General features: G+C 36.8%; 1 protein-coding gene across 4 annotated transcripts in view; it reads right to left on the minus strand.

The window, feature by feature from the left end:
- Positions 1 to 14660, minus strand: part of Cntn1 (contactin 1) — a 395948-nt gene that overhangs the window by 78065 nt on the left and 303223 nt on the right. The window contains exon 16 of one of the 4 annotated variants that reach the window (XM_010640951.2): positions 49 to 4685. The exons of the other annotated variants lie outside the window; for them this stretch is intronic. Within the exon in view, the coding sequence (XP_010639253.1) occupies positions 4606 to 4685 (80 nt within the window). The 3' untranslated portion in view covers positions 49 to 4605. Of the gene's footprint in view, positions 1 to 48; positions 4686 to 14660 lie in introns of those variants that run through there. 4 annotated transcript variants of the gene reach the window in all.

The following is a 14660-nucleotide window of genomic DNA, read 5'->3' on the forward strand; positions in this document are numbered from 1 at the left end:
TTTTTTTTTTTTTTTTTGTACCTGGGATTGAACTCAGGTCCTTGCGCTTGCAAGGCAGGAGGTGAAATCTATAAGCTAAATCCCTGGCCCTTTCTTTCTTTAATTTTAATTACTATGAATTTCAGGAGGGGAGAATAAAAGGAACTCAAATATTTCTGACTAGCCCTGGCAAAGTCATTTTCTCATTGCTTCTTATCAACATTAAATAACTAGGGAGTTGGAAAGGGGAGAAAAATAAAAATACAAAGAACCAAATAAAGTCACTTTAGGCATCCTTTTTTGCTTTCATGTATACAGTTTTATATTTATCTCTCATTACTATCTCCCCCTGCCTCATATCCTGGAGTTTCTAAAATTTATCTTATATGCTCATATATAACCTATACAACCTGTAGGTTTTGCTTCCTGATTCTACCAGCTGCTGCCAAAATGTCATCATGAGCGGACATCACTGGTTGTGTTGGGTCTTTTCAGCTGCTGCATTCCTCTCTTATAAAAATAACATACAAAGTTCAATGATTTTTTCTTTTTGCATCTTTTTCCCTTTCAAAATCACAGTGTTCTTTGGGTAACTTCCTTTGGCCTATCTTTTGTATTCCCTAGGCAGAGGCTGACACGTGAACTATTCCTCCTTATCTATATTTATCACAGATTTCTTGCAATATCTGCTTTCCACCCATATGTCATTTCTTTCTGATTTTAAATAAGCCTCTCAGAGACACCTGATTGAAAATGTCCCACAAAACCTGCCCTATGGGGGATAAATGATGGACCAAAGTCCTTGCTGTTGTTATTTCTACAATGTGAGGGCTTTGAAGTTAGCTACAAAGGGTCTACAAATAATTAGTGAGACTAGTTTCTGCCACCATTTTTAACCTATGAGAACTACTCTGAATCATAACCATCCTCTATTATTTGTGACTCAATGCGGATTCTCATTTGCCACATCCATATTTTTTTTCTTTAAATTTCTTTTTGCTTTGAACAAATTTGGTATTCAATCATTAACCATCAGCATAGAATAGAAATAGGTGGATCTTTAATGCAGATCACACACTTTAGAGCTCAGTCAAGCCAATTTTATGAAAACATGCTAAGTCTAGAAAGATTCTCAGGGGCATCTGGCAGTCTGTTCATGGTAGAGTGCAGGGCCCGGACAAGACACAGGTTTTCCTGTGCCCCATTAAAAAAAAAATGTCCATCTGTAAATTCAGATCACACGGCTCCACTGTGTGTGCCTGCTGAAGGCTTCCAAAGCACTAAGTGAACACCAGCAAGTTTACACTATTATTCTCTCAGATTATCTACATTGTTGAAATAAGGTACAAATTCACAAGAACATAAAACTTATATGACATAAAATTTTTACTAAATAACAAAAGAGAGTTTATACTATAAGCGCTACTAAAGACTACATCTTGTGTCAAGTACTGAACTATACCAGAGACACTGTCAATTCTTTCAGAATTCTTACAAAGAAATCTGTGCTGTAGATGCTCTTTCTATTCCATTTACTCATAAGGACCACAGTTATCCAACCCATAAATCACACAGCTAACATCTAAACCCATGAACTTTTCAATAAGTATGCTAAAAGTAGTAACTTAAAATAGGATTATCAAGGGCTGGGGATTTACTTCAGTGGCACTGTGCCTGGCTCATAAGCACATGGTGTTGAGTTTGATCTCTGGTACCAAATATATATACATATATGTGATTATGAATAATAGCACTATTAATATTGCACTTAAAATAGCATCACTCACTTTCTGTTGGTGAATTTTCTTATTGGGAAGAATATTAATAACTTGGGAACAAGTGTATATTTTGGAAATAAGACTGAAAGTGTAATAATACCCTGGTCAGTTTTAAAAATCTGTATCAAATCTGTTAATGAAGATTAACACATCACCTACTTATAAATTCATGCTGTATTTCAAGATTTTTTTCCTACAGAACTGGATATTGAACCTAGGGCCATTGCACTAAGCTACAAGCCTGCCCTTTAAAAAAAATTTTTTTTTTAATTTGAAGGCAGAGACTTACTCAGTTCTCCAGGCTGGGCTTGAACTTGTGATCCTCCTACCTCAGCATATGTGTTGGGACTATCACACCCTGCTTCCGCATCCCCAATTTTCTTGACCACCATAAAAATATTTTCTGAATTTTGTCCATATTTTTATGTGTTAATGAAAGATATATGTAATTTCCACTCAATTCTCATTCATATGTAAATAATTACAAAGAAAATACAGCATCATAAAAAATCAGTTGAAACATTTGAGAAAAGATAGTGATTACTCACACATTATAAGTTGACCATATTTTCTCAATCAATAATACATTAAAACTTGATAAATTAAACTGGGCAGAAAATTTGAAATTCAGACCCCTTAAGATTCAGCAAAACATAGAGCAGCTATGAACGTACTCCAAGCATCACCTAAGTTGGTGATACCACTTAGCAGTAGGCCTGACCTGCTCTCTCCCTTTATTTCATTGGTACTGGGGATCAAACTCAGGACCTTACAATTGCAAAGCAGGCAGTGTTACCACTCAGTTAAATCCCTGGCCTGCCCTTTAAATGCTATAGCTGGCTTTTCAAACAACTACAGCTGAAGCAGTCCACCCTAATCCACTGGTCTTCTAGGGACATCCCTTCACACAGTACATTCTTCTATTATAAACCTGACCAAACCCAGATTGCTGTCAAGCAGGAAAGACATTTTATTATTATCTTTATCTATGGTAATGCCCCAATAAGTAATTAAAACTAAAACACTACATAAAATATCCTACGGTTCAATGTTTATTTTTACCAAAATGATAAATGCCAACAAAAAGTTTGAAGATGCTAAGAAAACAGAAAAACATTTCAGAATTAGCAATGCTTGTTTTTTAAACAAAATAATTTCAAATGAAAGTTGCTGAGAGAGAAAAGACATCAGTTATATTAGGAGTGTGGAATTTTACTCAAATAAGTCCATTAAAGTCCCATTAGTATTGTAGATAATGTCTTGCCCTAAAAATTAGTTAAGACAATGACTCTACAATGATTTTATAAAGTGCCAATTAATGTTGTACGATCTGGTTGATTTTTGAACCTGTACTAAGACAAAACTAAATATTAAATATATCTACCATGAGATAAGAGTTTGGTAGTTTTCTTATCCTGTGATATTAATAAAAGTGGACTTAGTTCCTAATTAAAAATGACATCAAGATATAGTTTTTTAAACAAGAATGTTCTCCTGTTCCCAGTTACCAGCCACATTTGCCATATGTTTTCTTTTTTTTTTCCCCCTTTCCCAAACTATAAATTCTTGTCTGGTCTTGGCAGTTTAATTTTAGATGTGAACTATGTAGAAAGATGCCTATAATGATGACTCATATACATGTCTCCATGGTGATATTTACAGACACTTAAAAACACAGTATCTTACTAAACTGCACATTGATAAAGACTTCAGGTCCAAATTCTAAGATAGTTTCTTCTGTGACAGTAACAGACTAAAAAAGAAAGAAATAGGTAACATCTTCAACCAGAGACATTTATTCCCTGAAAATTACCATTTAAAAAATAAAACTATGCAGGATATCAGATCCATATCCCTCAAAGCCTTCCTGAGCATTCTTTCAATCACAGATGGAGCTTCTGGACTTAAAAAATAAGAAGCCCAAATAGTATCTCATACCTCAATATAAGACCATTTGAGAACAAAATTATTTCTTGTGAAGAAACAAGAACTTTGAGTGTGTCTCTCTGACCAAAAGAGGGAAAAGAAATCAATTTCAAATAGTGCAATTTAAGCAGTCCCAGGAAGAATTGCATGCACTTATTTTTTAATCCCCCATTGATGCCCAAGTCCTTCCAGTACAAATTTCACTCTTTTTTCCAAATGCAAAGACCAAGCTAATGGCAAGAGTTAACAAATTTCACGTAATTGCATGTTGTTAAAGGCTTAGCCAGCCTTGCTGTTGAGATGGTGTTTCCGTACACATAATGTATTTCCCAATCCCAGGAACTGTTCTCAGACCCTTCAGGGCCAAGGTCTATCTTCCATTGTTTACTGCTACTTATCTTCCCTTCCAACCAAGGAATCTTAGAGGCACTAGGACTCACAAAGCAGGTGGAGTACTGTCACTCTTAATTTACATTCTAATTAAGATTATACACTGGTAAATCTGATAGCAACATTGTTCATTACCTGCTTGATCAAACAGTTCATGCAACAGCAGCAATAACTATTGTATTGTAACTCAGGAGTTCTCCATACGATTTTCAAGTGCTGACTTCTAAGATACATAATTTTAAAGCAAAACAGGACAGGAAACTACAAAACTTTCACTTGGCAGTATACACATGATGCACTGGGTTAGTCCACTAGGCATTGTTTTCAGGAATTAGTAAAGCTGTATAATTATGTTTTTAAAAATCTTTCTGCCCAAAGTATGTTTAGAAGTTTCAGAATGGGAAACATCCTCTAAGAACTAGCTGTGGCAGAAAAACAAACTGCAGAAGCTACAAGATGGAGTTAATTAGTCAAATCTAGAATAATATGTTACAAAAAAAAAGGCTTTCACACAAATGGTGAGTGTCAACGGTCACCAGGTTGGAGGCAGGCTTGCACAGACGGGGAGAAAGGGGTCCACCATGTTTTTCTCTCCATCTTGTCTGTTTTTACCTGCAAGAGGAAAGATTAGTGCTGAAGGGAGAGTGTGTATGTCCAGTTCTGGGCAGGAAGCCATGACTTCTGGGTATCTAGACATTTCCTTGACAGGTAAACTGAAATCACACATAAAAAGAGCTATCTTCTTCTAGGCACTGAGGATGGAGTTCCAGAGGAGCAAAGGCAGGAGTGACAAGCTTTGCCCTAATGGAGCCTCTCTCCCTCCTAAGCAGTAACTTTCTAAAAAACAAGAGTTCTAACTGGAGTCCTTACACACACACGCACACACACACACACACACACACACAGAACCAATCAAACCTAGAAAGCAGTTTCATTCCATGTGTTACAAATCTAACCTAATAAATCATATGCTTGTGCCTTCAAGACTTTAAAAAAACAACACGCGCACAAACACATACATAGGTGTAAAATTAAGCAATAGTTTGTAAAAGGTACTTGGGGCATGAGAAATTGTATCTGGGTTATATTTATCTTTATATCTATCCTTTACATATTAGTGGCAAAATGGATGGAAACAAAGGAAAATATTTATCATAGTTTCCATGAGCAATGTGTAAACCATAATTATTAAGGGTCCACTTTCATAAAAACGGTTATCTGAGGGTTACAGGAGTAAACTGACTAGCCTAAGACCACAGGTTATTAAATAGCTAGAATGGATATCTAATCTATGTTTACCTAATGTCAAAAGCCACACCCTTTCCAGTATGTCATTCAGATCTTTTAAAAATGATGTTTGCATTAATACAATTATATTATTTTAGAAAATTGTGTAATGAACAGATGACCATCCATCTCATCTCTCTATCAATAAGGAAGTTTGTTCTTAGAATTAGGCCACTTTATAGCCATTACTGTCTCCAGTGATGGTTATTAGAATAAAAGAAATACTACTTAGGAAAATTTGCCTCTACTGAAAATTTGTTGTAAATTTTGTCTTGTGGGAAACTGGCAATAAAGGTCACTTTTAAACCTTTTAAATAAGAAAAGTAATTGCTGATTTTAGATAAATTTTCCCCTTTAAATAAGGGTTTTGATAGCGTTTGCTACATTCCCAGAGCTTGCTCACTTTTGAGTTGATGGTTTTAGGTCTGAAGAAGGGGCTGGGAACGTCACACAGTGAGCTGCCTCAGCTCCTCCAGAGCAGGGTGCTAGGGTGATCATACCCTCTGCGTACAACCCAGGAATCAGTGGGATCTGTCATATTCCTATCGCTACGACCCTGCGCTCTAGGAGGAGCTCTCAGGGTGTGTGGAGAGGCAAAGCCGTCTCTGTTTATCCAGACCCGATAGGAATGCCGAGAGCTGATGCTCAGACGCTAACCTATTCTGGGAGACTCATGCCAGGGGTCCCACCATGACGGCAGGCCACAAATCATTTGCTACTGATAGCGCTGAGAATGTAGCAGTTTGGAGACTGTTTATTTACACATTGGTAGGGTATTATGTCATGAATGTGATACACATATTTACACTTGTATGATATTCCAATGAGGATAAATCTGCCTATCTTCCCAAACACGTATCCTTTGTTTTTGGAAAACATTCAAATCATTTTCCTGCTGACATGTAAAAACACACAGTATATTATCGATGTCTACAGTTACCCTATCACATAACAGAACACCAGAAGTTGCTTCTTTCATCTACAACCAAGTTAATCAATCTTTTCCCAGCCCTTCCCCAGCTCCACTCTTCCTGAGCTCTGGTAACCACCAACCTCCTCTCAGCTTCTATGAGATTCCACAAATGAATGAGTGAACTTGTCTGCCTATGCCTGGCTCTTAACATGACGACCTGCAACGCAATCCACATGCTAAATGACACAGTTTCATCCTTTTCTATGGCAGAGCACATACATACATATATATTTTTTTTTCTAAAATATAAGTGGATTTGAAGCTATCCCTGTAATACGCAAACATGCAGTCACTTGCTGAATCCCAATGCACATTTAAATAAAGAGTCTGGCGCTTCAGAAGGGCCCTAAGAAATGCTGATAAACCTCAGACAGCCTCCTCACACCTTCCTGATTCTACACACTGATCAGTACTGACGACTGGCGGTGGGCAGTTAGAAATTACAATAGCACGTTTTAAATATTTTTGATAAAACAGTGTTTTCCTGTTTATTTGTTAGGGAAGAGTTTTGGATTTATGCCAGCTTCTATGATCACATGTGAGAGGATACTGTGCAGCGAAACACAATGGAGAAGTTCTGGGGTGCAGGAGACTGTGGCCACTCCCTGCTGCTCAGACGGAAGGGGCCATTCTGATTCACAGGCTGACTGCACATGGGGGGTCCTGAAACACACTTTGGTGAAAAGACACACAATGGTCAGACAAACCTTCAACATTTCTCCCTGTTCCATTAAGTACTTTTCATGTAATTCTAGTAATAAAAATGGCGGGACTTAGAGGAGCCACATGACAGGATTTCAAAATCTCTTACTCAACTTTGGAGTGTAAAAGCTTTTTCCTGAGGCAGCTTCATTCATATTTGTTTAGATACAAAATACCCTTCAGAAACTCATCTAATTCCCAGCAGCCTGGTAGGGTTGGCGGGGTGGCAAGGGACAGTGGCAGTGGAAAGCCAGCCTGCAAAAGCCATCAGCAGGACAGAATTACAGTCCTGAAACTTGAAAGGGCAGACTTCACACCAGTCGTACATAATAAAATAATTTTGTTTGAAAGAAATTTTATATCATTAAGCCGTTTCTTGGGTTTTTTTTTTAGCAATAAAGCTAAAGGGTTTTTGTCTAGTTTTGATTAATAATAACTGAAAAGAAATTATATTAATGAAACTAATTTAAATAATCTAAAATTGTTTTATACTCTCCAGCTTGCCTTGGAATTATCAATGACTCAAAGCATCTTGGGGAACAATGGAATTAACGTGATAAACTAAGTACCATACATGAACTGTGGTAGAGAAGTATAATAAAAATTACATTGTCTGATTCCTGTATTTGAAGAAGTTAAAAACTGAGAAAAGTTAAGTTTAGGTAATTATGTTTGGAATATTGGTATCTGCCTACATTCTAGCCTTATAATGTGATAGTTGAATGTTTTAAAACTCTCCTTGCCAATGAAATTTATATGAAAGTCTTATCACTATATACATTGCAATCTGACATTTTAAAATATGAATGAACTATTCTTAATATGTAAGAATTATGTGTTGTTTCAAGAAAGCAGAAAATACACATCAAAATTTCAATTAAGCACATTCAGGCCAAAGAGTGCACAATAAAATCAAGCTTTAAAATCACCTACTGTATGAAGGGAGGGCAGAGGTAAGGGGAAAAAATGAGAATCAAGACTTGTCATGTAGAGGTACAAGATCCCAACAATGAATGTAACTGTACTGTATCCCTAAAATGTACTAATAAACTCAATTAAAGCTGAAAAGAAAATCACCTACTGTATTTACTGTTTTGCTATTGTGAGTGTAACTGTATGAAGTTATCTAGCTGAAGAAAACAGGTCTTCAGTTCCCAGGCCTTCCCCTTGCTATTAGGTCTACCACAAGTATACCATAGGCACAAATAAAATTGCAAAGTCTATTATCAATGACTGTCCAAAGAATAAGCGTTTCTTGCTGAAGTAGAGAAAGACCGGTATTTTATGCTATTGAATATATCTAAATTAGCATTGCTATATTGTGCTACAAGAATGACTCTGCAGTTCTGATATACATCTAAAGTCAGACTACAGATTCAAAACTCTCTCTTCTATTAAGTAGTGGCTGTATGACCTTGGGCAGGTAACTTAGCCTTCTTGGACTCAGTTTCCTCTATGTGTGAAATGGCGATAATAACACTTGTCACTTAAAACTGTCTGCTGAATATTTTCTTTACTAAATGATGTATCTTTCTGTAATAAACATATATAATACACAATGTATATTTCACTATAATACACTATAACATGATTATATCAATCCATTAAATTGTTTTTATTTTATATTCATAATACATTTTTTATAGTATAAAGATTATACTTGCGAAAATACAATATTTTGGCAACAAGTCAAAATTATCTTCAAAATTTAAACTAACTGTTTTTATTATGGGACTTTGGATATCATGCATTATTTGTACATGCTCTCAAACACTGACTTGGCATAATTTTCGGCTTATCTGGCATAATTATCTAGGAAATGCAAACAGATGTATAAATCTACATGCAGCACTGCAGTGGAGACTCTAACAGCTCACAGCGCCTAAGTCCTATAATACTTTTCCTCCCTTCTCATGAAAAGAAATAAAGAAGTTGTTGATTATTATTTAAGGACACCATGGATACAGGTCAACTGTGCAAAAGAAGAAATTCCAGTTGGCCAAAAACTAACCCGCTTGATTATAAGACAGAGAGCCAGAAGTAATCAATTTACATTCATTGCACATTGAGAAACACAAATTCAAATCACTGATATTCTTTAAAACTCCAGTAGCAACTGAAAAAGCGGCTATTTTTACGTTTCATTTATTTAAAAAAAAAAACAGAACTATTAAACTCTAACTTTGAAGCAATGTACCATTTTCCAAATTGTTTATTATAACCAGATATGCAATTCAGCTCAATATTTCAACTTTAATATATAATAATTATGGAGAAATGGTCCCTAATAGCTTTTCTTTGACCTGAATTTGATTCTCAGAGGGAAGAGGCATGCTTAATTTCTGGGCAGGCTTTGCTATTAATAGCTGTATTACTGCGGTTTGTGCAGAGTACAGTCAGAATGCCTCTGAATGGCGCCCAGTCCGTCATGGGCCCAGCCAATGTGGGCAGGAAGGACCATTTTGCTGTCTCCATCCTCCAAAGCTGACTGAGACAGAATCTTTAGTTTTTGCTGTGGCAAGATTTCCTTGGCCAAAGCAAGTGGAAAGCATACCCAATTATCCAAATATCTGAGGTGACTGTGTGTTTTTCTGCCCCAAATACTTGAAAAGCTACCTCTTCAATTTGACTATGATGATCTGAACTCTGATCTTTTCTGCCCATCCAAGTTTGTCTCTCTTCTGGATCTCCTCCTATGTGTGCGTGTGTATGTGTGCAAGTGTTGAGGTATGTGTACAACAAAATGCTAAATTTGATGTACTATAGGAAAGTTTTATGTCTATTCTTATGTTATGGTGATTAACCTGATTAAGTCTTTTAAAATTAATTTTAGCCTGTCCTGTCTTAGTAATAATTTGTAGTATAAATCTATATTCACTTTTTTAAGGATCACAATTTAAATATAAGGACTATAGAACATAATGTGAAAGTTTATGCCAGACACCACAGAAATCTAAACTTTTAACAGATTAGCTGTCCTGTTGACTTCACTAGGATTCAAAGTTCCTGAGTCAGTCACACAAAGAGAAGGTTAACGCAAGAGTTGGTGACTTAACCTTTTTCTAAGTAATGTTTTTTATTTTATCTTTTCCCATAATATTTTTTAAAATTTTAATCACTTTTTCTTAGCATATGACAGACAATAGGAAGAAAAAAGGAAAGAAACATTTTATCAGAAACTGAAACAGGGATTTTATAACTTAGTGATTCTAAAACAAGCTTGGTTGATCTTTTGAATGTGGAGTTTTAGAAATTAATTATAGATTTTGTTTGCTCATTCTTTTTTTTTCAGCTTTAATTGAGTTTATTGGTACATTTTAGGGATACAGTACAGTTACATTCATTGTTGGGATCATTCTTTACGGTAGAGTCCTACTACAATGAAAATACTGGACTGAGATTCCAAGATGATTATGCCCCAATAAGCAGTTGGGCAATAGAAAGGAAGGCAATTTTTTTTCAAGGGTCCAAGTTGATAAAATAAATGAGTAAGAAGTGTTTATATGGCCTCTAGGATTAATTCTAAATTTGTAGTTGTGTTTTAAAATGTCCACCCAACTGTAGAGATTTTACATAGTAACTATGAAGAAATTAGAACAAAAAGAGATGCAATTAATCATTTGCAGAGAACACACTGATGAGAACAATTTTACTTAAAAGAAAATGGTTGCCTGTACCATAGGTCTTAAAGCATTAATTTGTTTGAAATGACATATGCAAGTGAAAGCATTAAAAGTGATTTTGCACAGACTGGTGTCCCGCAGTAGCAAACGCTGCTAACACCGGACAGCTGGAAGTGATAAATGCTCCACGACTTTTAGTAGAAAAGACTTTCATCCAGCCATCTCTAATAGTTTAAAACATGGTGATATCATGGGGACTAGCAAGTACAATGACAGCTTGTGTCAGGCTATTTTACTCAGGTGTGTTACATCAACTTCTCCAGTGATTTCAAAGTGGTTTAATCATCAACCAAAATGACCTCCTTTAATCAAGAACCTGGTAACCATGTCATGGAGCCAAGTAATTATAAACTTCAATAAATCACAGCAAATAAAGGTGACATCTAATTTATACCTTTCCTCCTTCTGCAACTGTTAGGCCTTAGAAATAAAGTGGGAGATGCACATACACACAGCCCCAACACACCACACAAAACACATACACACTGTGTTCCCATCTAAATAAAAATTTATTTAGACAAGACAAGATGCACACATGCTTCTAATGTAACAATATAAATGATGCAGGTGTATTTTGAAGATAAAATGATATACACGATTTTTATAGTATCTGCTTTAGCTTCAGCTACTCTCTTTCAAAAACATTTTCAAATTTCATGGATCATGCGCCGAGGCTGAAAATCAGAGCAAAAGTTTAAGGTGACAAAGTATCTCTATTTTGTTTTTCTTTTTTGAAATCTCAGACATGAGTTAAGAAATATTATTTAATGTGGTGCATAAAGACAGGACTAGAAATGGATAATCCCTAATCTGTTTTCTATTTGGCAGTTTCAATGGTAAACATGTATTGTTCATCCAGGTGTTGGGAAGGTGTTTCTAATATCTGGTAGCAACATGAGGAATATTTATAATACAGTAGAAATATCAGAGAAAGTCATAAAACACAGACAAGTTAAAACTTCATTTCTTGCTTTATGCCCTGATTTTATGGTCCTTTTTTTTTGGTTTTTTGAGACAGGATCTCAGTATGTAGTTGAGACTGAACTGGAACTCACTATGTAGCCCAGGCTGGTCTCGACTCACAGTGATCCTCCTGCCTAACCCTCCTGAGTGCTGGGATAACAGGTGTGCACCACCATGCCCGGCTATGGTCCATTTTTAAATAGTGACCAAAAATGCATTTTTGAATGAGAAAGTCATTTTGGCAAGCTTCATGTGTGTACATGCCTACAAATTCTGCCAAATAAATCAGGAAAACTGTTGCTTCTCAACGATGCTCTCTTAGCTGAACAGTTTGATGTCTTCCAGGAATATTTTTTTCTGAAAGCCACGCACACGGGGCTTCTCCTGAGCTTCAAATGCTCACTTGGCAGAGCAAAGTGAGGTAAACTTTTATGGAACTGTCCTTTATGGGGTCCTAAATGTCCTCTGAGGCTGAAGGTTGGCTGCCAGCCTGAGGCCCTACTGGGAGGGGATGGGACCTTTCGGTGTGGCCTAGAAGAAGGCAGTCACTAGGGCGTACGCTAGAAGAGGATGTTTGCACCCTGGCTCTTTCCTTGCTCTCTCTCTGCTTCCCAGCTGCCATGCAGGGAATGGCTTTTCTTTACCACATGCTCCCTGTCGGATGTAAACCAAAGGCAAGAGCACCAACTGACCATGGCCTGAAATCTCTAAAACTGTGAGCCAAAATAAAACTTTCCCCCTCGTGAGCTGCTTACCTTAGGTATATGGTCACAGTGAAGGAAAGTAGACTACAGTATGGACCTTAGAAATAAAAACTTTAGGGCCGGTGATTTAGCTCAGCGGGTTTTGTGGCCTGCCTTGCAAATGCAAGGACCCGAGTTCAATCCCTGGTACCAAAAAAAAAAAAAAAAAAGAAAGAAAAACTTTATTGGCTGGGGATTCAGCTCAAGTGGCATCACGTCTGCCTCACAAGCACAGTGTACTGAGTTTGATCCCCAGTAAAAAAACAAACAAACAAAACCCAAGGAAACAATTTATTACAAAAACAGAAATTTGTATCCATCTTTTTGGTGTCAATATTTATATCAGAAGCTGCCCCATCTAAAGTATAATAGCTATTTTTTAACACCAAGAAAAAATGATTTGAACTATAAAAATCTCCTAAATCTTAATGTATAGTATTTTGAGTTCTACCTTTAAAACACCTGTTTTTTAAAGGTTGATTCCAAAATCACTACTCTTGATACAATATTGTTTCCATCAATAATAGCCTTCATTTAAAAAAAAAACAAATTTCACTGAAATCTTAAAAAAATTTTAATGTCATAATACCAAGAATGTCATTACAATGTTCTGCAAAGGTGTCTTTACTTTTATACTAGTGATCTAGCTGTGGGATTTGCTTTTCATTTTTCATTTGTGTTTTTTGGTTGTTTGTTTGATTTTGGTTTGGTTTTGTTGTTGTTGTTCATGCACACTTGAGTGGTCTTATGATTACAGAGTTTTAAAGCTAACTCTGTCTCAGTAACACAGTGACTAACTGCTAAAATAACGGCGCGGTAAGAAGAAAGTTAACCAGTTTCCAGCTGGGTTGCTTGCGTCCGTCCCCCATCACTCCTGGCCTTCAGGATAGAGCTCCTTGAATGGCTTCTCGCAGATATCATAGTCAGTTTTTTGCTTATGTGTTGATTGACTCAAATTTGGCCTGCACTGGAAAAACTGGAATACAGGGAACACTATCTTTTGGAAACACATTTGGAAATTAATTTATCCCCGAAATATATTAATAAGTAAAACAACATGAATTGAAAACTATTTACCATGGATTCCCCAGAATAATAATTTCCAAATACCAGTGAGTATCTGCTACATCACAGAGACCTCAGGGACTGGGCAAATTTGTGGGTTCACAGACACAGGTCAGGTTTAAATGTCTGATCCCCTCTGAATCCTATTACATTGCTAGGCTCCATAATGGATTTTTAAAAAATATATTCTATTTTATTTTTTTCAGCTTTAATTGAGTTTATTGGTACATTTTAGGGATACAGTACAGTTACATTCATTGTTGGGATCTTGTACCTCTACATGACAAGTCTTGATTCTCTTTTTCCCCTTACCTCTGCCCTCCCTTCACCCCCTCCTCCCCTGCCCATCTACAAACACTTTATTTTCATCTTTTCATTCTTTCACATTTTTTTCTTTTCCCTTTTTACTCTTCCCCTACCCATCCCACCTTCCCTACAACTTTCCTTAAAGGGGTGAGATGCAAGGGGGTGGGGATAGAAGAAGATCGTAGGCCAGGAGGCAGAGCTCAACCCTCCCTCACTGCCTTCCACAGCTTTCAAGCTGAACGCTCCTCCGAGCCTGTTTCAGGCCCGAGGTTAACTGGAGCCAGCACAGGAGTCAGGTCAGCGGCCACCTGCTTCACCTCTTTCTCAAACATAACCTCAGGGGCGTCGCACCCCACGCCTTTGACTCTTATTACCCTGCTCTTGAATTAAGGACCCAAGCACATATTTTCTATTTTCAGTATATTGTAGATCCAGTAATTTTTCTGAAATTGTTTGAGGTAATTATAGATTAAATGGCGTCGTGGAAATGAACACATCGCAAACCTTCGTGCGTCTAGCGCCATGATGACAATTTTGTACAACCAAAGGAACATGAAAAAGTTGACACTGGTGCAAGCCATCAACCTTATTCAGATTTCAGCAGTTGTACATGGACTTGTGCATCAGGGAGTATGGTCTTTTAGTTCTAGGGAAGTTTTACTTTTATCATGTATGTAAACTTGAGAACCATCACCACCACAGCCAAGATACAGAATAATTTCTTCAGACAGATGCCTGCTTTACCCTTTTATAGGTGTTCCTGTGACTGCCCCTCTCTAACCCTCATCAAGCACTAATCTGCTTTCCATCTCTCTCTCTCTCTGTCTCTCTCTCTCTCTCTCTCTCTCTCTCTCTCTCTCTCTCT

Source organism: Fukomys damarensis, unplaced genomic scaffold (assembly GCF_012274545.1).
Source record: "Fukomys damarensis isolate Sample0158 unplaced genomic scaffold, DMR_v1.0_HiC HiC_scaffold_15, whole genome shotgun sequence".
NCBI classification, from domain to species: domain Eukaryota; kingdom Metazoa; phylum Chordata; class Mammalia; order Rodentia; family Bathyergidae; genus Fukomys; species Fukomys damarensis.